General features: G+C 38.8%; 1 protein-coding gene across 3 annotated transcripts in view; it reads left to right on the top strand.

Annotated features, from left to right (window-relative positions):
• Positions 1 to 20796, top strand: part of LOC129658881 (sterile alpha motif domain-containing protein 9-like) — a 39417-nt gene extending 18621 nt beyond the window's left edge. For 2 of the 3 annotated variants that reach the window (XM_055589722.1, XM_055589720.1), the window contains 2 exons: positions 6147 to 6390; positions 14271 to 20796. In XM_055589722.1, the coding sequence (XP_055445697.1) occupies positions 14279 to 19018 (4740 nt within the window). In that variant the 5' untranslated portion in view covers positions 6147 to 6390; positions 14271 to 14278 and the 3' untranslated portion in view covers positions 19019 to 20796. Of the gene's footprint in view, positions 1 to 6146; positions 6391 to 9081; positions 9156 to 14270 lie in introns of all 3 variants that reach the window. The other variant, XM_055589721.1, reaches the window with a different exon arrangement.
• The last annotated feature ends 2233 nt before the right edge of the window (positions 20797 to 23029 follow it).

Raw genomic sequence — 23029 nt, 5'->3', positions numbered from 1 at the left:
TTGTTCCTGATCTTAGAGGGAATGCTTTCAGCTTTTCACTACTAGTTTGATGTTGACTGTAGGTTTGTGTTATATGGTTCTTATTATGTTGATATATGTTCCCTGGGTCAGGAAGATCCCCTAGAGGAGGGCATGGCAACCCACTCCAGTATTTTTGCCTGGAGAATTCCAAGGACAGAGCAGTCTGGTGGGCTACAGTCCATGGGGTCACAAAGAGTTGGACACGACTGAGCGACTAAGCACAGCACATGTTCCTTCCACGCCTGCTACATTGAGTATTTTTTTTTTAATCATTAATGGATTGTCAAAACCTTTTATTGAATCTTTTGAGTTGATCAGATCATTTTTATTATTCAACTTGTTGATATGGTCTTTCACATTGATTGATTTACAGATATTGAACCATTCCTGCATTGCTGGGATAAATCCCACTTGATCATGTTTATGATCCTTTCCCATCTAGTGTATTGTTTAAGGCCCATGTTTCTTTATTGATATCCTGTCTGGATAATCTGTCCACTGACATAAGTGGGATGCTAAAGTCCCATAATACTATAGTATTAGTTTCAATTTATGTTTGTTAATATTTGCTGCATGTATTTAGGTGTTCCTATGTTGTGTACAAAGGGAACATTTCATGCAAAGATGGGCTCAATAAAGGACAGAAATGGTATGCACCTAACAGAAGCAGAAGATATTAGGAAGAGGTGGCAAGAATACACAGAAGAACTGTACAAAAAAGATCTTCACAACCCAGATAATCATGATCATGTGATCACTGACCTAGAGCCAGACATCCTGTAATGTGAAGTCAAGTGGGCCTTAGAAAGCATCACTACGAACAAAGCTAGTGGAGGTGATGGAATGCCAGTTGAGCTATTCCAAATCCTGAAAGATGATGCTGTGAAAGTGCTGCACTCAGTATGCCAGCAAATTTGGAAAACTCAGCAGTGGCCACAGGACTGGAAAAGGTCCATTTTCATTCCAATCCAAAAGAAAGGCAATGCCAAACAATGCGCAAACTACCACACAATTGCACTCATCTCACACGCTAGTAAAGTAATGCTCAAAATTCTCCAAGCCAGGCTTCAGCAATATGTGAACCGTGAACTTCCTGATGTTCAAGCTGGTTTTAGAAAAGGCAGAGGAACCAGAGATCAAATTGCCAACATCCACAGGATCATGGAAAAAGCAAGAGAGTTCCAGAAAAATATCTATTTCTGCTTTATTGACTATGCCAAAGCCTTTGACTGTGTGGATCACAATAAACTGGAAAATTCTGAAAGAGATGGGAATACCAGACCACCTGACCTGCCTCTTGAGAAATCAGTATGCAGGCTAGGAAGCAACAGTTATAACTGGACATGGAACAACAGATTGGTTCCAAATAGGAAAAGGAGTACATCAAGGCTGTATATTGTCACCCTGCTTATTTAACTTATATGCAGAGCACATCACGAGAAACGCTGGACTGGAAGAAACACAAGCTGGAATCAAGATTGCCGGGAGAAATATCAATAACCTCAGATATGCAGATGACACCACCCTTATGGCAGAAAGTGAAGAGGAACTAAAAAGCCTCTTGATGAAAGTGAAAGAGGAGAGTGAAAAAGTTGGCTTAAAGCTAAACATTCAGAAAACTAAGATCATGGCATCTGGTCCCATCACTTCATGGGAAATAGATTTTTGTGGGCTCCCAAATCACTGCAGATGGTGATTACAGCCTTGAAATTAAAAGATGCTTACTCCTTGGAAGGAAAGTTATGACTAACCTAGATAGCATATGAAAAAGCAGAGACATTACTTTGCCAACAAAGGTCTGTCTAGCCAAGGCTATGGTTTTTCCAGTGGTCGTGTATGGATGTGAGAGTTAGACTGTGAAGAAAGCTGAGCACCAAAGAATTGATGGTTTTGAACTGTGGTGTTGAAGAAGACTCTTGAGAGTCCCTTGGACTGCAAGGAGATCCAACCAGTCCATCCTGAAGGAGATCAGTCCTGGGATTTCTTGGAAGGAATGATGCTAAAGCTGAAACTCCAGTACTTTGGCCACCTCATGCAAAGAGTTGACTCATTGGAAAAGACTCTGATGCTGGGAGGGATTGGGGGCAGGAGGAAAAGGGGACAACAGAGGATGAGATGGCTGGATGGCATCACCGACTCGATGGACATGAGTTTGAGTGAACTCCAGGAGTTGGTGATGGACAGGGAGGCCTGGCGGGCTGCAATTCATGGGGTCACAAAGAGTCGGACATGACTGAGCGACTGAACTGAACTGAACTGATGTTGGGCTTCCCTAGTGACTCAGATGGTAAAGAATGCACCTGCAATGTAGGAGACCCAGGTTCGATCTTTGGGTCAGGAAGATGCCCGGGAAAAGGGAATGGCTACCCACTTCAGTATTCTTGCCTGGAGAATTCCACAGACAGAGGACCCTGGCAGGCTACAGTCCATGGAGTCGCAAAGAGTCAGACATGACTGAGTGACTAACACTTTCTTTTCATGTTGGCTGCATCTATATTTTCAATTGTTACCTCTTCTTGTTGTATTGATTTATCTTTATGTACTGTTCTTTTTTTCTTGTCATTTGTTGTAGTCTTTCTTTTAAAGTATATTTTGTCTGATAAAAGTATCGCTACTCCAGGTTTTCTTATTTCAATTTGTCCAGAATATGGTTTTCCTTCCCCTCATTTTCAATTTGCCCATCCCCTTCCCCACTCCAGCACCTGGTAACCTCTGTTGTCTGAGTTCAACTTTGAAGAGGAAGTGGTTGTTTTCTTAGATTCCACATATAAGTGAGCTCATTCAGTAATTGTCTTTCTCTTTCTGTCTTATTTCGCTTAGCATAATGTCCTTCAGTTTCATCTATATTGTCACAAATAGAAGGATTTCCTTCTTTCTCATAGCTATTGTAAATATGTTTATTTGCTACAATGCACGTGGGCGTGCAACTGTCCCTTCAAAATACTTATTTCATTTCTTTCTGACATATAGTCAGAAGTGAGATTGCTGGATCACAGAGTAATTCTGTTTTTAATTTTTTGAGGAATCTCCATACTGTTTTCCATAATGGCTGTACCAGTTTACATCGCCACTAGCAATGTACAAGTGTTTTCTCCACATCCTCACCAGCTCTCGTTATCAGTTTTATTTTGAATAATAGCCATCTAACAAGTGTGAGGGGTTACCTCATTTTGATTTTGATTTGTATTTCCCTGATGATTAGTGATGTTAAACACTTTTTTCCTATATCTGTTGGCCATTTGCGTGTCTTCGTTTGAGAAAAGTCTGTTTGGGTTCTTTATTTTTCAAATTAGATTGTTTGTTTTCTTGCTATTGAGTAGTTTGAGTTCCTTATGTATTTTGGAGGAGAAGGGGGCGACAGAGAATGAGATGGTTGGATGACATCACCGACTCAATGGACATGAGTTTGAGCAAACTCCAGGAGCTGGTGAAGGACAGGGAAGCCTGAAGTGCTGCAGTCCATGGGATCGCAAAGAGTTGGACATGACTGAGCGACTGAACTGAACTGAACTGAACTGAAATAGGGTTTGCCAGTATTTTCTCTCATTCCATAGGGGGCCTTTTCATTCTGTAGATTGTTCCTTTTGCTGTGCAGAAGTTTTTTAGTTTTTTAGTTTGCAGTCCATTTGTCTGTGTCCGCTTTCATTGTTTGTGTTTTTTGGGGTCATATCCAAAGCTTGTTGCTCAGACTGATGTCAAGAAGATTTTCCTCTATTTTCATCTCTAGTTTTTTGGTTTCAGGTCTTAGAGTTAAGTCTTTAAGCAATTTGTGTTTTCTACTCAAGATCACTTTTTCATGGGTCTTTTGTAGTTCCATATGAGTTTTAGGCTTTTTTTTCTATTTTTGTGAAAAATTTCATTGGAATTTTTATAAGTATTGCATTGAATCTCTAATTGATTTGGGTAGTATAAACATTTTAATAATATTCTTCTAATTCATAACACAGGATACCTTTCCGTTTATTTGTGTCTTCTTCAGTTTCTTTCATCAGTGTTCCACAGTGTTCAGTGTATGGCTCTTTCACCTCCTTATTTAAATGTATCCCTGAGTAATTTTTGCGCTACTGTAAGTGAGCTCATTTTAATCTTTTTCAGATAGTTTATAGTTAGTGTTAGTGTGTAGAAACGCAGCTTTTTAATACTGATTTTGTATCCTGTACCTTTTCCTAATTTGTTTTTTTATTCTAAAGGCTTTCTCTCTTTTTTTGGTGGTGGTTTCTAAGGTTTTAGTTACTCCTTGGAAGGAAAGTTATGACCAACCTAGATAGCATATTCAAAAGCAGAGACATTACTTTGCCAACAAAGGTCTGTGTAGTCAAGGCTATGGTTTTTCCAGTGGTCATGTATGGATGTGAGAGTTGGACTGTGAAGAAAGCTGAGCACCGAAGAATTGATGCTTTTGAACTGTGGTGTTGGAGAAGACTCTTGAGTCCCTTGGACTGCATGGAGATCCAACCAGTCCATTCTAAAGATCAGTCCTGAGTGTTCTTTGGAAGGAATGATGCTAAAGCTGAAACTGCAATACTTTGGCCACTTCATGCAAAGAGTTGACTCATTGAAAAAGACTCTGATGCTGGGAGGGATTGGGGGCAGGAGGAGAAGGGGACGACAGAGGATGAGATGGCTGGATGGCATCACTGACTCGATGGACATGAGTCTGAGTGAACTCCAGGAGTTGGGGATGGACAGGGAGGCCTGGCGTGCTGCGATTCATGGGGTCACAAAGAGTTGGACACGACTGAGCGACTGAACTGGACTGAAGGTTTTATGGGCTTCCCTGGAGGCTTAGATGGTAAAGAATCCATCTCCAATGCAGGAGACCTGGGTCCAATCACTGGGTTAGGAAGATCCCCTAGAGAAGAGCATGGCAACCCACTCCATTATTCTTGCTTGGAGAATCCCCACAGACAAAGGAGTCTGGTGGCCTATAGTCCATGGGGTCTCAAACAGTCACAGCTGAGCAACTAAGCACACGCACAAGTTTTTATGTGTATAATATCTTTGCAAACAGAAACAATTTTGCTTCTTCCTTTTCCTGTTTGGAGGCCTTTATTTATTTTTCTGCTAATTGCTCTGGCTAGGACTTTTAGTTTTATATAGAAGGAAAGTGCTGGGAGTGGGAATTCTTGTCTTAATCTTAGAGGAAAAGCATTCAGTTTTTCACTACTGAGTATGATGTTAGCCATGAGCTTATCATATATGGCCTTTGTTGCATTTAGGTAATAACCCCTAACCCTTCTATACCAAATTTGTTGAATTTTTATCATATGGTACAAGTAAAGAATTTCATCAAATACTCTTTCTGGATCTATTGAGATGATCATATGGTTTTTATCCTTCATTCTTTTAATGTGGTATGTTGCATTTATTGGTTTGCATATCTTGAACCATTCTTCCATCCCAGAGATAAATCCCATTTGATTATGGTATATGATCTTTATAATGCTTATAATGTTCTGTTGAACTACATTTGTTTGTATTTTGTTGATGATTCTTAACATATATGTTCATCAGTGATATTGGTCTATAACTTCCTTTTTCTTGTACTGTCCTTAAGTGGCCTTGGTATCATCATTAGGCTGGCCTCATAAAATGTACTTATAACTGTTCCCTCCTTTTCTGTTTTTTGGAAGAATTTAAGAAGAATTAACATTAATTCTTCTTTAAATATTTGGCAGAATTCACTGGTGAAGCCATGAGGTGCGAGATTTTTCCTTTTTGGTGAGGTTTCAATTACCAGTCCAAACTGCTTACTCATTATTGGTCCGGGAGGTTTCAGTTACTGATTTAAACTCCTTACTCATTGGTCTGTTCAGATTCTTTATTCATGATTCAGTCTTGATGGTTTGTATGTTTCTAAGAATTTATTTATTTATTCTACATTGTCCAATTTGGGGCATATAAATGTTCATAGTGGTCTCTTAATATTCTCTGCATTTCTGTAATATCAGTTGTAACATCTCTCTTTCATTTGTAATTTTATATATTTGAGTTTTCTCTACTTGTTTCTGAGTCTAGCTCAAGGTTTGTCAATTTTGTTTATGTTATAAAACAATAGCTCTTAGTAGCAAGAGAAGATTGATGGCTCCGTCACTGATTTGGCTGGTCTTCTTTTCTCTTTGCAGTGTTATTTCCTTCATGCCCTGCTGCTTCGAGATACAAACTATTTTTAAGAAACTTGGTATTGACACAAAGATCTTCTTTTGAATATAGTGGAGTAGAAGGACCCTAAGCTCACCTCCTGAACACACCCAAATCACCATCTGAAGAACTATCTGCAGAACAACTGTCATTGAAAAACACTGAAACCTACTAGAGAAGATCCTCTACAACTAAAGATATAACAACAACTAAAGCCTATCCCCCCAGGTGGGTGACCCACGGATAAGAGAATAATTATATTACACAGGTTTTCTCATGGGAGTGAGATTCTGAGCCCCACACCAGTCCTTCCAGTCCAGAGGTCTGGCAGTGGGAAAATATGACCTTTTCCATGGTTCTTCTAGTTTCTATTTCACTTATTGCTTCTCTGATTTTATTGTTTCATTCCTTCTGTGAACTTTAGGTTGAGTTCGTTCTTGAGGTATAACATTGGGCTGCTTATTTGCGATCTTTCGTAATGTAGGCCTTTGTCACTATTAACACTCTCTTAGAACTGTTTGTGCTGCATCTCATAAGTTTTGGTGTGTTGTTTCCACTTTTATTTGTCTCAAGATATTTTTTGATATCCCTTTTGACTTTTTCTTTGACCAAATGGTTGGTCAGAAGTATGTTATTTAACTTCCACATATTTATGAATTATACAACTTTCCTTCTATTATTGATTTCTAGTTTCATTTCATTGTGGTCAGAAAAGACACTTGATGTGGACTTCAAGCTTCTTAAATTTGTTAAGACTTCTTATGTGAACTAATATAAGATCTATCCTGGAAAATGTTCCATGTGTACGTTGGAAGAATGTGTATGCTGTTGCTCTTGGATGGAACGTACTGAATATGTCTGTTAGATCCATTTGTCCTATGGTGTTGTTTAGGTATGCCATTTCCTTATAGATATTTTGTCTGAATGATCTATCCATTGTTAAAACTGGGATATTGAAGTCACTTACTATTATTGTATATGTCTATTCCTCCCATTTAGTTTTACTGATACTTGCTTTATTTTTAGGTACACTGAAGTACCTAAATTTTGGTGCATTATATATTATCATCTTGATGAACTGACTGCTTTATCATTATATAGTAACTTTCTTTGTCTCGTTTGACCATTTTGACTTAAAGTCCATCTTGTATAATTATAACAACTCCTGCCTTCTTCTCGTTGCTATTTGCCTGGAATATGTCTTTCCATCCCTTCACTTTCAGTGCATCTATGTCCTAAAATGAGTCTCTTGAAAAGACAGCATATCACTTTCAGATCTGATTTTTTTCTAATCCATTCAAACACACTATATCTTTTGATTGGATAATTTAATTCTTTTATATTTAAAAGTAATTATTGATAGATAAAGAGGTAAAGAATCTCTCTCTTCAGGAGATACAAGAGACATGGATTTGATCCCAGGGTCAGGAAGATCTCCTGGAGCAGGCAATGGTAACCTACTCCAATATTCTTGCCTGGAATATCTCATGGACAGAGGAGCCTAGTGGTCTACTGCCCATGGGGTTGCAAAGAGTCAGACACGACTGAGTGACTGCACACACATGCACACAGGATTTGCTGTTGCCATTCTGTTTGTTGTTTTCTGGCTGTTTTGTAATTCCTTTGTTTCTTTCTTCCTTCCTCTCTTGCTGTCTTCCTTTGTGATTTGATGACTTTTTGTAGAGGTATGCTTTGGCCTCTTTCTTTTTATGTTTTGTATATCTGTGCATGCTTGTGTGCTAAGTTGCTTCAGTCATGTCCAATTCTGCAACCCTATGGACTATAGCCTGCCAGGTTCCCCTGTCCATGGAATTCTCCAGGCAAGAGTACTGGAGTGGGTTGCCATGCCCTCCTCCAGGGGATCTTCCTGACCCAGAGACCAAACCCAAGTCTCTTAAGTCTCCTGCATTGGCAGACAGGTTCTTTACCACTAGCACCACCTGGGAAGCCCTTTGTATCTCTACTACAGGTTTTTTACTTGTAGTAATCATGAAGCTTTACATTATTTATCCTATAGATATAACAGTCTATTTTAAGTTTATAACAACTTAACTTCACCCACATACAAAAACTCTACACTTTAACTTACCCCTCCACATTTTGTGTTATTAATGCCACAGTTTACATCTTTTATTCATATTGTATCCATAAACACATTATTTTGCTCACAGTTATTTTTTAGCACTTTTGTCTTTTCCTTTGTATCAGAGTTGAAAGTGATTCATCTACCACCACTACAGTGCCGGCGTGTTCTGGGTGTGACTATATTTTCACCATTACACTAAGTGTCATACTCCATATTCTTTTCATTTGTCAGCGTGTTTTTGTTACAACTCAAAGGCCTCCCTTTAGCATTTCTTGTGAGACAGGTTTAGTGGTGACTAACTCTACAGTCTGTTTGTTTTGGTCTGGGAAAGTCCTTATCTCTCCTTCATTTCTGAAGGACAACTTGAAAGTTTCTTAAGTATTCATGGTTAACCCTTGTCTTTTAGCACTTCGAATATGTCATCCCAGTCTCTACTGGTCTGTAAGATTTCTGCTGAGAAATCTGTTGATAGTCTTATGTGGGTTCCCCTGTAGGTGGGATTTTTTTCTCTTGCTGCATTTAAAATTCTTTGTCTTTGATTTTAGTCTTATTATGTGTTTTAGAGAAGATCTTTTTGTATCAGAACTCTTGGGGAAATCTATGAGCTTCAGGAACGTCAATGTCCAAATCTCTACCCCTCCCCCCCTCCCCACAAACAATTGGGAAGTTCACAGACATGACTTCTTTTTTTAAAAAATTTTAATTGGAGGCTAATTACTTTACAATATTGTGGTGGTTTTTGCCATACATTGATATGAATCAGCCATGGGTGTACATGTGCCCTCCCTTCCCAAACCCCACCTCACGTCTCTCTCCCCACTCCATCCCTCCAGGTTGTCCCAGTGCTCTGGCTTTCAGTGCCCTGTTTCATGCATTGAAATTGGACTGGCGATCTATTTCACATATGGTAATATACATGTTTCAATGCTATTTTCTCAAATCATCCCACCCTCAGAGTCCCACAGAGTCCAAAAGTCTGTTCTTTACATCTGTGTCTCTTTTGCTGTCTTGCATATAGGGTTGTCGTTACCATCTTTCTAAATTCCATATATATGTGTTAATATTCTGTATTTGTGTTTTTCTTTCTGTCTTACTTCACTCTGTATAATAGGCTCCAGTTCCATCCACCTCATTAGAACTGACTCAAATGTGTTCTTTTTTATAGTTGAGTAATACTCCACTGTGTATATGTAGCACAAGTTTCTTATCCATTCATCTGCCAGTGGACATCTAGGTTGCTTCCATGTCCTAGCTAATTGTAAACAGTGCTGCAATGAACATTGGGGTACACATTTCTATTTCAGTTCTGGTTTCCTCAGTGTGTATGCCCAGCAGTGGGATTGCTGGGTCATATCAGCCATGATTTCATTAAATAAACCTTCTGCCTTTTTCTTCCTCTCTTCTCTTTGGATTCCAACAATGAATGGATTGTTACATTTGATGGTATCCGATAATGCACATAGGCTCTTTTTTCACTCTTTTTCATTCTTTTTTCTTTTTCTTTTCTTTTCTTTTTTTTTTTTTTTTTTGTTCTTCTGAATGGAAAATTTCAAATGTATTGTCTTCACAAGTTCACTGAATCTTTTGCTTGGATGAGTCCGCTATTGAAGCTTTCTATTGAATTCTTCAATTTAATCATTGTGTTCTGCAATGCTAGGATTTCTGTTTGTTTTTAATGGTCACTGTTTCTTTGTTGAACCTCTCATTTTCTTCATTCATTGTTTTACTAATTTTGTTTGTCTGTGTTTTATTGTAGTTCACAGAATTTTGTATGAAGATTATTAGAAAGCATTTATCAGGTAGTTCATTGAGTTTCATTTCTTTAGGGTCATTTATTGGAGCTTTATTAGTTTCCTTTGATGGTGTCATGCTTCATTGATTATTCCTAATTCTTGTGGCCTTGCATTATTGTCTACACATTTGAAGAAGTAAGCACCTCTTCCAGTCTTCACAGATTGGGCTTAGGCAGGAAAAGGCCTTCTCCAGTCACCTTGTCCAGAGACTGTAGGTGAATTGTCTGGTAGATTCTGAAGATGAGCTTGATGCTGGCATCCTCAAGTGGGCAGGCCTGGTGCCTGGGTCAGTGGCTGGGCTGGACTAGTGCTTGGGTTTATAAGGGTGGGCTGGCATTTGGGTCCATGGGTAACCCTGGCCCCTGAAGTCCTGGTGGTGGACTGATGCAGCAGAATTTGGCCTGTAGCCTGGGGCCGCTGACACTGGCCTGAAGGTTGGGTCCATAACGTGCAGCCTGACACGGGCTGGCCATGTGCCCAGGTCCTCAGGAGCCAGTCTGGAATCTGGGGCAGGCCAGGAGCCTGACTCCAAAGGAACCAGTCTGGAGTCTGTGTCCATAGAGCCCAGCCCAGCACCTGGGCAAACAGAGAGCCTAGGTTCATAGGAGCGGGCCCAGTCCTGGAGTAAGGCAGGAACCTGATTCTGCAGGAGACTACCTTGAGCCTGGGGTCTCCGGTAACTGTCTTGTTACTAGGGTGAGGCGGGAGTCTTGGTTCACTGACGCTCACCTCAAGGCTGGGTTTGCAGAGGCTTGGCTAGTAGGGTACTACCAGCTTCACAAACTGAATTGAGAAGAATTCCCTCTTTTACTGTGTTCTAGAAGAGATTATATAAAATCAGTGTTAATTCTTTAAATGTTTGGTAGAATTCTTCAGTAAATCTATATAGACCTGGAAATTTTTCTTTGTAGGGAGATCTTTAAAATTAAAAATCTAGCTTTCTTTTAAGTTATGGGACCATTCAAATAATCTGTTTCATATTAAATGGACTACAGAAGTTTGTTTTTTGAGGAATTGTTCCATTTCATTTGAGTTGTCAAATTCATGTGTGTGACGGAAACTTGGTATAACTTTTTTATTGGTTTCTGTAGATGTTACATTATGTATACATAACTTATGATAGTTCAATGGTGGGGTTTTTTTTTCCCAGCTTGAGTGAAGCATAGAAATCTTCGTATCCCCTAACCCTGTCATGTATAATGATCTTAAATATTTTCACTAAATACATTTAGAACCATATCAGACAGTGGTTTAAAAATCAAACATAAGTTTTAAAAACCAAAGAGAAGCCTATTATATTTACCAGCTTTTTTTGCTTACTGTGTTCTTTTCTCCTTCCTAATATACCAAGGTTCCTTCTCTTATTATTTTCTTTCTGTTTAGAGAACTTCCTTCACCATTCTCTTAAGGCAGGTTGTGTAGGTTGCATCTTTTCATATTCCCACCTGTAGTGCACAAAGTGTCCTTTACTTTCTCCACCTTGTCCTCACTAATTCTTGTTATTTTCTGGAGGTTTTTAATAGTAGTCATCATAATAGGGTCGCACAGAGTCGGACACGACTGAAGCGACTTAGCAGCAGCAGCAGCATCATAATAGATGTGAAATGATACAGTATTGTGTTTTAGGTTCGTATTTCTCTAATGATGCTAAAGCTGAAACTCCAGTACTTTGGCCACCTCATGCGAAGAGTTGACTCATTGGAAAAGACTCTGATGCTGGGAGGGATTGGGGGCAGGAGGAGAAGGGGACGACAGAGGATGAGACGGCTGGATGGCATCACCGACTCGATGGACGTGAGTCTGAGTGAACTCTAGGAGTTGGTGATGGACAGGGAGGCCTGGCATGTTGCAATTCATGGGGTCACAGAGTCGTACATTACTGAGCGACTGAACTGAACTGAAATGAAATGAATGATTAGTGATGTTGAACATCTTTTCATGTGCTTGTTGGTCATTTGTATATCATCTTTGGAGAAATGTTTCAGTCTTTTGCTCACTTTTAATCGGGTTATTCGTTTTGTTGTTGTTCAGTTGTAGGAGATTTTTTTTTAACACATTCTAGATTAACCCCTCATCAGCTCTATGCTTTACAAATATTTTCTCCCACTCCATAAGTCACCTTTTCATTCTATTCATTGTGTCCTTCGATGCATAGTTTTTGAGTTTGATATAGTCCCACAAAAGGGCTTACTTTAAAAATTAGTACACTTAAAACAATTTCCCACCTCTTCTCTTTCTCTCTTTCCCCAGCTTATTTTAAATTTGAGCTACTCAGTATCTGCAGGCCAAATTACTGAAAGAAATTTCACCTAATTAACCTTTTTTAGAAGGCATTACATCTCTGTGGTTTCTGGTTGTCATAATATTGTAAGAATTTCCATCAATTGTGCATATCTTTGCCGGTTTTTGTGTTGATATAGCAAAAGATAAGGTGTATCTTTTATTCACTTAATATGAATACAGGAATTACTAACCAGAGAATAATAGCTTTAACCTTGGGCCATTGGTCTGGCAGCTTTATGTCCGGAAGGGAAAGTAAATACTGACCTGAGTTTGTATCTGCCTCTTGTAGGCAATATGGCTGTGTATTAATTATTTCATGGAAGTGTACCTACATAGTCTATTTTCCACTATCCCCCAGGCTTTTCTTCTTTGTTGATTTGATTCTCCCATAGTGATTTTATAGGAATGGCTCATATTTTTGGAGCCATTTTTTGGATTGTACTTAAAGCTGACTATTTAAGCTGTACTTAAAGCTCACATTTTTGAGCCATTTGGGGTTGTACTTAAAGCTAACTATTATTGTCTAATTGTTTTTTTCCCTAACCATTGCTATATTTCTGTAACCCAGATTGCCAATGATTTTCCAAATAGTAGTTTGCCATTTGTATACCAAATAGTAATGCCATTTAATAGTAATGCCATCTGTTACTGCCCAGGAATCAGCTATTACCAAATATTATGTAAAAATTTACATGAATGTAATAGTAACCTCTAAATTCACTACCCAGCAAGCTGTCCCAGAAGTCATGAAATGAATGGCTCACAGATTAATCTCAGGTGTTTGAGGCACATCTTTATTAAATCAATTAAATACACAACAAAAAGCAGTGGGGAAGAGATGGGTAACACACTTGGGATACGATATAAGAAGGGTGGAAGGCTCTTATTACCTGAGTTATACAAGTTCATATACCCTCTCTCTCCTTCTCTGCAGTGTCAGCATTCTCCACTGATTGTGTGGTTTTGAGAATGAAAATTAAGGTCTTTTCAAGGGAAATCAACAAATACAAGATACCTTGTGTCAGTGACGTCCACTTGCTCCAATCAGAGAGCTGCAGAGGGGCATGTATGCCTGACTGTAGCTCTAACTCATCAACTAGCCTAATAAGCTACTCAGGATTTTGTTTGTTTCTTAACTACAGGACACAAAAGATCAGAATGGGTGTCAACAGTAGGTGACCCAATTAAAATTTTAAACATTTAAAGTGCTTCAAGAGTGCTTCATGAATATTTAATACCTATTTGGCCCTTCAGTTTCTTCCTAACTATGTTTAACACTCACATGGGCTGCCATCTGTGGGTCACACAGAGTTGGACATGACTAAAGCAACTTAGCAGCAGCAGCAGCTCTATTTACTTTATCTATGTCTATTATAACATGTTTCACAAACTACTTGCTTCTATACCTTGCTTCATAAATACTTCTCATTTTACATGTCCATCTCTCTTTAGTTTTATATAGCCTTTTCTGTTTCTCTTATTTCCTACAGCAGAATTGAATATTTATAAACAATAGAGCTAACATGCATTATAGAAAATAACCATTAAGGAGGATGAAACTTCTCTCTCTCTCTCTCTCTCTCTCTCTATATATATATACACACACACACACACACACACACACACACACACACACACACACACATATGTATCCCCAAGATGCAGTTAATGAATAAGGCAAGGCAAAGAGAATTGTGCATGGTATGTTGCCATTTGAATGGAAAAAAGTGCTCACGCATTTCTATTTGGTAGTATTTCTCTGGAAGGATATAGAAGAAACTGACAATGGTAATTTCCTCTCAAGAGGGTCATTAGAGGGCATGTATATCCTTTTGCACCATTTTCAATTTTCTAGGACACACACATATTGTCAACTGAAAAATTAACTGATTATTTTTTTAATTTCTTTATAAAATACTAAATAATTTTTCTTTTTCTATACATAGGTATCAGAATGGCAGCACAACTTAACTTACCAGAAAATACAGATGACTGGACAAAAGAGGATGTAAATCAGTGGTTAGAAAGTCATAAAATTGAACAAAAACACAGAGCAATTTTGACTGCACAAGACGTGAATGGTGCAATCTTGAAGTACTTAACTAAAAATGACCTTGTTACTATGGGCATAACATTTGGACCAGCTATCCAAATAGAACAGCTCTTCAAAGAGTTGCTGGAGACATCCTCTGGAGATCCTTTCCAGACATGTAAGAGCGAAAAAGGCAGTAAAAGTGTTCCTAAAACACAGGAGAAAGATGGAGGGACTTCCAAACAAAAGAATAAAAAGAAATCAGATAAGGTTGATGACTCCAAGGTGAGTACAGTTACTAAAGGTTCTAAGTCACTGGAAAGTGAGTTCATGGAAGATGAAATAGATGACACAAAGAAAAAGCAGCCATCCACAGAACCGACATGCATGGCATACCCTTTTGATGAATTCAGTGATCCATATCGTTACAAATTGAATTTTAAACTACAGCCTGAAACAGGACCACTCAATCTCATTGATCCAATACATGAATTCAAAGACTTCACAAACACAGAAACAGCCATGCAAGCTAAAATGAAATTTAGCAATGAGGTTTTCCGATTTGCTTCTGCTTGTATGAACTCACGTACCAATGGCACCATTCATCTTGGAGTCAAGGACAAACCTCATGGAAAAATTGTTGGCGTGGAATTTACCACCATCACCAAGGAAGCCCTCATTGACCACTTCAATCTGATGATCCACCAATATTTTGAAGACCATCAGGTCCAAAAAGCAAAGAACTGCATTCGAGAGCCAAGATTTGTAGAAGTTTTACTGCCAAATAGTACTCTATCTAACAGATTTGTTATTGAAGTGGATGTTGTTCCAAAATATTCTGAATGTGAAGTTGATTATTTCCAGATTAAAATGCAAAATTGCAGCAACACAATATGGAAACAAAGTCCAAACTTCTCAGTCTTTGTGCGAGATGGGGCCAATTCTAAGAACATCATAAATAATAATGCAGGTTTCAAAGCATTCAAATTAGATTTGAAAAGACTGGCGGAATCTAGGAAAGAGGCAGAAGAGAAATGCAGAGTAAAAACAAATAAAAAAGAGAGCGAGGGGCCAAAGCTTGTTAAATTGTTGACAGGAAATCAGGATTTGTTAGATAATTCATACTACGACTGGTACATTCTTGTAATAAACAAATGCCACCCTACACAAATCAAACACTTAGATTTCCTAAAGGAAATTAAATGGTTTGCTGTGTTGGAGTTTGATCCTGAATCTGTGAGAGAGGGTGTGGTCAAAGCATACAAAGAAACCCGAGTAGTAAATTTTCACTTCCCAAGTTTGTATGTGGAGGGGAAAACCACAACTGAGAAGATTACTAGTCTGAATCTTTATCAACAACTCAGCTGGATTTTCTGCAATGGCCGGTTAGATCTTGACAGTGAAGAGTATAAACCCTTAGATGCAAGTTCCTGGCAAAGACAAAAAGCATCTGAAGTCAGGAAACTGATTTCATTTCTTACCCAAGAAGACATAATGCCAAGAGGGAAGTTTTTGGTGGTATTTCTATTACTCTCCTCCGTTGATGACCCAAGAGACCCCCTCATTGAGACCTTCTGTGCTTTCTACCAAGATCTCAAAGGAATGGAAAATATATTGTGTATTTGTGTAAATTCACGCATATGTCAGGGATGGAAAGATCTACTTGAAGCAAGATTAACAACACAGCAAGATGAATTATCAAACCAATGTGTTTCTTCTTTAAGTCTTGAAGAGATAAATGGAACTATTCTTAAGCTAAAATCTGTGACTCAATCTTCCAAGAGATTTTTACCATCTATTGGTTCATCTACTGTCCTTCTGAAAAAAGAAGAAGACATCATGACTGCTCTGGAAATTCTCTGTGAAAATGAATGTGAAGATACAATCTTAGAGAAGGACAAAAAAAAATTACTTGAATTCAAAGCATTGAAAGAGGAAGATTTTTATCGAGGAGGCAAAGTAACATGGTGGAATTTCTACTTTTCTTCTGAAAACTATTCTTCCCCTTTTGTGAAAAGGGATAAATATGAAAAACTTGAAGAAATGATTCAAAGAGGGGCAGATTCTTCTAAGTCGACATGTGTCAAAATTATTCATCTGTATCATCATCCAGGCTGTGGTGGGACTACGTTGGCTATGCATATTCTCTGGGAACTAAGGAAGAAATTCAGATGTGCTGTGCTGAAAAACAAGACAGTGGATTTTTCTGAAATTGGAGAACAAGTGACTAAATTAATAACCTATGGGACAACAAATAATCAGGAATACTTACCTATATTACTGCTTGTTGATGATTTTGAAGAACAGGATAATGTCTACCTTCTGCAAGCTTCTATTCGTACAGCTGTAGCTAACAGGTATATTCGATATGAGAAACCTCTAGTGATCATCCTAAATTGCAGGAGATCACAGAATCCTGAAAAAAGTGCAAAGATCTCAGACAGTATTGCCCTAATACAACAACTGTCTCCCAAGGAACAGAGAGCTTTTGAGCTTAAATTGAAAGAAATTGAAGACCAACATAAAAACTTTCAAGACTTTTATTCCTTCATGATTATGAAAACCAACTTTAATAAAAAGTACATAGAAGATGTGGTCAGGAATATCCTAAAAGAACAAAATATTTCCACCAAGGAAGCAAAGCTTTTTTCCTTTCTGGCCCTTCTTAACTCATATGTGCCAGATACCACCATTTCACTATCACAGTGTGAAAAGTTCCTAGGAATCACAAGCAAGAAAGCCTTCTGGGGAACAGAAAAATTTGAAGACAAAATGGGCACCTACTCTACAATTCTAATAAAAACAGAGGTGGTAGAATGTGGGAACTACTGTGGAGTACGCATTATTCACCCTTTGATTGCCATTCGTTCACTGGAAGAATTGAAGATAAGCTATGGCTTGGATAAGAGTCAAATTATGCTGGACATGCTAACAGAAAATTTGTTCTATGATACTGGAATAGGAAGAAGCAAATTTTTAGAAGATGTGCAAACACTGCTGCTCACAAGACAGCGCAATGAAAATGAAGGTGAAATAGGAACTTGGTTTTCCCCGTTCATTGAAGCATTACATAAAGAAGAAGGGAATGTGGCAGTTAAAAATGTATTACTTGAAGGTATTCGTCGGTTCAACCCAAATGCATTCATTTGCCAAGCCTTGACAAGACATTTCTACATTAAAGAGAAGAACTTTGACAGTGCTCTACACTGGGCAAAGAAAGCAAAAAAGATAGAACCTGACAATTCTTATATCTCAGATACACTGGGTCAAGTCTTCAAAAGTAAAATAAGATGGTGGATAGAAGATAATGAAAGAAACAGGAGCATTTCTGTTGGGGAGCTATCTGATCTTTTGGATTTAGCAGTACAGGCCTCAAATGCATTCAAGGAATCTCAACAGCAAAGTGAGGATAGAGAGTATGAAGTTAAGGAAAGGTTTTATCAGAAGTCAAAAAGGCGGTATGATACTTACAATACAGCTGGCTATCTAGGGGAGATAGAAGTTGGGCTCTACACAATCCAGATGCTCCAGTTCATTCCTTTTTTTGACAATAAAAATGAACTGTCTAAAAGAGATATGATCAATTTTATATCAGGAAGTAAAGATATTCCTGGAGAATCAAACAATGAATTTAAATTAGTCCTCAAGAACTTTATTTCTTACCTCACCAATTTGAAATTTTCTTTGAAAAAGTCCTTTGATTTTTTTGATGAATACTTTGTCCTTCTAAAACCTAGGAACAATATTAAGCAAAATGAAGAGGCCAAAACTCGGAGAAAGGTGGCTGGGTATTTTAAGAAGTATGCAGATGTATTTGGCCCCTTAGAGGAATTACAGAACAAAGATTTTGGTTCAAAGCTTAGTGTACCACTTCAGGTAGAGCTGTATCGGAGAAGCCTGGAAGTTTTAAAAGCAGACAAGTTTTCTGGACTCTTGGAATATCTTATCAAAGCTCAAGAAGATGCTATACACACCATGGAAGATATAATGAGCAAATATACTTTTCTCTTTGAACAATGCACTGTCAAAATCCTGCCAAAGGAAAAGCAAAATTTCATCCTGGCCAACATCATTCTCTACTGTATTAAACCGACCTCCAAAATAGTGAAGCCAATTAAAAAACTGAAAGATCAGCTTCGAGAACTCTTACAACAAACAGGAATGTCGTATCGGTATCCAGAACCTTATTTCCTAGCTTCCCTCTTATTCTGGCCAGAAAACCAACAACTAGATCAAGATTCTAGACTAATGGAAAAGTATGCTTCGTCACTGGAAAATTCTTTTCGGGGACAATATAAGCATATGTATCGTACAAAGCAACCAATTGCCTATTTCTTTCTTGGGAAAGGTAACAGTATGAACAGACTTGTTCACAAAGGAAAAATTGATCAATGTTTTGAAAAGACAGCTGATATTAATTTCTTGTGGCAGAGTGGAGATGTATGGAAGGAGAAAAAAGTCCAAGAGCTTTTGCTTCGGTTAAAGGGACGAGCTGGAAATAATTGTTTATACATAGAATATGGAATCAATGAAAAAATCACAATACCCATCACACCTGCTTTTCTGGGTCAACTCAGAAGTGGTAGAAGCATAGAAAAAGTGTCTTTTTACCTGGGATTTTCCATTGGAGGCCCACTTGCTTACGACATTGAGATTATTTAAGAGTTTGGCCTTCTCCCTCCAGGAATATGGACAAAATACCACTTAATTTTTTAGACCCAAGATGTATACTTATTTTTTTTATTGGAGGATAATTGCTTTTCAGTGTTGTGGTGGTCTCTTCTGTGAATCAGTCATAATTATCCCTTCCCTTTTCAGTCTCCCTCTTCCCCGCCCCCCACCCATTTTACCCATTTGGTCATCGCAGAGCACCAAACTGGACTCCCTCTGTTATACAGTTTCCCCCTAGTCTCCTGTTTCACACATGATACTGTATATATGTCATTGCTACTCTCTGTTTGTCCTACCCTCTCCTCCCACCATACTTTAAGTTGGCAAATTTATAGATACAGCCTCTAGTTTTTTGGCCCTGTGCATACAGTATTTATATTTCCTTGTAAGCATGTTGTAAGTCCCTCATAGATTTTGATGAAAAAGAGATGTGAAAACTATCAAATATCTTCCTTGGTTTGGACACCACCACTGAGGGCAGAATAAGAAGGAGCCGGATGGAATCGGGCTTCCCAGGTGGCTCAGTGGTAAAGAATCTGCCTGCCAAGCAAGGGACACAATGCAAGGGACACGCATTCAATCCCTGGGTCGGGAAGATCCCCTGGAGAAAGAAACGGCAACCCACTCCAATATTCTTGCCTGGGAAATCCCATGGACAGAGGAACCTGGCGGGCTACATCCCATGGGGTCGCAGAAGAGCAGGACACGACTTAATGACTCAACAACACGGAAGGAATGAGAAGCAGTGAATGCACTCATTCAGCTGCACAGAAACCCACCATTCCCTCAATTAACAACCAAGGCATGGATTGAGGAAGATTGTCTACTTTCTTCTCAAATGTGAAAATTTTTCAGAATCAAAAGACAATGGTTATGGTACCAAGACATTACATTATCTGCAAAACCATTTCACAAAAAAGGTGAAAACCTCTCAACAACAACATGTAATCTTACTGGGCAGACTGGGAAGGTACTCTGTACTTGGCACTGAAGGATCTTTCAAAGCAGAGGACCAACCAGTTCTCTGAAGGTTATACCCATAGAAGTATGCAGATCTTACCAAAGTAGATTGGAGAAGCAGGCTTCCTTTTCATGAAGTAGGTGACAATTGAGCAGAAGTGAATTTTGTTTCTATAGCTAAGAAGCTCACAGGCCTCCAAACAAACAAAAATACAGCAAAATTCCAAAGCTAAGGAATAAAAAGGACTCTTGTGAAAAGACTAATGAGTCCCCAATCCAGGGGATCCCATTGTTCTAGCAAGTATACATATAACCAATGCACAACCAATGAGAGGTACTCAAAATGTCTTTTTCCCTAATAGAATTATGGATCTGGGAAATCATCAATGGTTGCTAAAACTGATTTTTTAAAAAAGCTGATAAAGAAACTATAATAGATGAGTCAAACTGTCCTAAATCCTGATCAATATTAACATTGCTGAGAGAGAAGCAGACATTACTGTCCTGGAAGCGCTATAGGAGTGCACACTATAACCCAGAGACTGTCTCATCAAATAAATGGACCTGAATCAAATCAAACCTCTGGATCTTACTCCCAATTTAAAGGAAATACAGACATTGGATGTTTTTCTAAGTAATTCTGTGTATGGGATACGGAGATGGATTAAAGAGAGTAGATGGGCATTATAGCTGCAACAAGATTGAACCAGAGTTAACAAGCGCTGTATTATGAGGGCCTGAGAGGTCATCAGACTCTGCTCTTCTCTTTGGACTGTGCTTTTGAAGTTTTCTGTTATAAAATATTTGTAAAACAAATAAGAAATGCTGTCTGTTTTTGCCTCAACAATCCCATTCAATTTTTTTTCACTGGAGGAGGTTTTTCCTTTGCTCCTGCATGAAATTTCCACTTCATAACTTATTGGCTCACTCTTGGCATAAAATAGTCCTCTGTTCAAACACAGTCTCAATTTAGAGATGAGAATGTCAAGTCACAATAATTTCTCTGGGGCCACTTCCCATACTGTTCCAAGTTTTGTTCTGCTCTAAGAGAAATAGTCTCGGTTGGAGTCCTCTTACCTTCCCAGGTGATCCTTTTGAACTTAGACCAGCTTAGGCAGGTACATGAGAAGCACTTATGGATGTTTGTTCTACCGTTGGTATAGAGTGCATCTAACGTCCAGTCTTGAGAACAACATGCCCCATACAGTCAAGGGATGCATCAAGCACTCCACATGGTCCTCCTGAAGCCTCCTCCCCACCTCCCAGGCTCAGGATGAGATTCTCATGGTGCTTGGGAGAATTGTCATCAAAAGAACCTCTTCATAAACCCTCTCTTCCTCAATGCCAGCAGTGGACAAACTACAGCTCGTGGGCCGAATCCAGCCTGTCTTTTACTTTTAAATAAAGTTTTATTGGAACACAGCCACATTCACTTGTTTAAATACTGGCTTTGGCTGCTTTTGTGTTGCAACAGAGTTGAATAGTTGCAACCGAGACCATATAGCCCACAAACCTAAAGTATCTGCACAGCCATCTGGCTCTTCACAGGAAAAGGTTGCCAACTCCTGCTCCATGCTATCAACTCTTTTATATCTTTATTATAGGTCAGTTGTCTAATTGGTTCTTGGACATTTACCTTGAAAATACACATCTTGGTGTATCATCTAACTTTGGTATCTGAGTTCTGTCATTTTAGGGCCAAAGTTAAAATGTAAGAACAATTTTATCTCACAAAGTCCATTTTCCACAGATAAATCTAATTATGCGTTATTTGGGGACTCTGTCTGTATGCCTTACTTGTTCATCCTAAGAAGGCCAGAGTCCCAGTCTGGCCCATGCTGCTGCCCCTCCCTTTTTGGGGATCTGTAGGGGAGGGGGACCGGCAGCCCTGCTAGTGTATCTCTCCCTTTCAAGAAATTCTAGACCATCTCTGGCGAGCAGATGGCTATGAGATGGGGCAGGGTTTGAAATAATGTGCTAACACATTTGCTTTTTAGGCTGCTGTTTATTCTGAGCTGCCTTGACTGGACTCTCCCTTGAAGCTGCAGTAACTGTGGGTTTTTATCAAGGTGGTCTTGGGGTAGAATCCCTCTTTTATTTTACCATGTGATATAAAACATTTATTTTTGACCTGGCCTGTGGCTTCCAGCAGCAATATGTTTCCTTTTCCTAGTATGCAAGTACAGGCTTTGTTTGCTCAATTTTGTGAGTGCTTTGGAATTTAGATGATTGTATAACTCAAGAGGGACTTCCCTGGTGGCTCAGATGGTAAAGTGTTTGCCTACACTGTGGGAGACCCGGGTTCAATCCCTGGGCCGGGAAAATCTCCTGGAGAAGGAAATGACAACCCATTCCAGTATTCTTGCCTGGAAAATCCCATGGACGGAGGAGCCTGGTAGGCTACAGTCCATGGGGTCGCAAAGAGTAGGACACAACTGAGCAACCTTCATTATTGGCCTTCATTATAACTCAAGAAGATCATGATCACTTTCTTATCTTGCTCAAAATAATAATAATAATTATAATCATCATCAGCATCCAGGCCACTTCGCCAAGGAACAGCAGAGTAATAAATGTGTGTCTGTTTTTCTTTTTTGCAAATTAAAACAATAGTTGAATTATGCTGGATAAACTTGACAAGTACATTGATCTATCATTCTCTTTACCTATTTAGCTTTATATTTTCCCTAGGTCCATGGAATTTGGTCTTGAAAAACAGAAATGTGGAATGTAAGATTTAAATATTAATAATTTACTATTCCATAAGACAGCAGTTTCAGTTGAACAGAATCTCCTGAAAGGTGTTTCCAAATTGCCTATTCTATCTCCCAATTCAGACAGAGTCAACCTAGACTGAGAAGGCATCAGATATATTTTTTTAACTTGAAAATCGCTGATCAGGTCATCGTAATACACGTTTCCCAGGAATCCCCAGGCGGTTCAGTATCTGAGACTCAGTGCTTTCACTGCCTGGGCCTGGTTTCAATCCCTGGTCGGGGAACTCATATCCCACAAGCCATCTGGTACAACTTCCCCATTGAA

Source organism: Bubalus kerabau, chromosome 8 (genome assembly GCF_029407905.1).
Source record: "Bubalus kerabau isolate K-KA32 ecotype Philippines breed swamp buffalo chromosome 8, PCC_UOA_SB_1v2, whole genome shotgun sequence".
NCBI classification, from domain to species: Eukaryota; Metazoa; Chordata; class Mammalia; order Artiodactyla; family Bovidae; genus Bubalus; species Bubalus kerabau.
The sequence above is the reverse complement of the archived record's forward strand: the minus strand, read 5'-3'. Positions and strand labels throughout refer to the sequence as shown.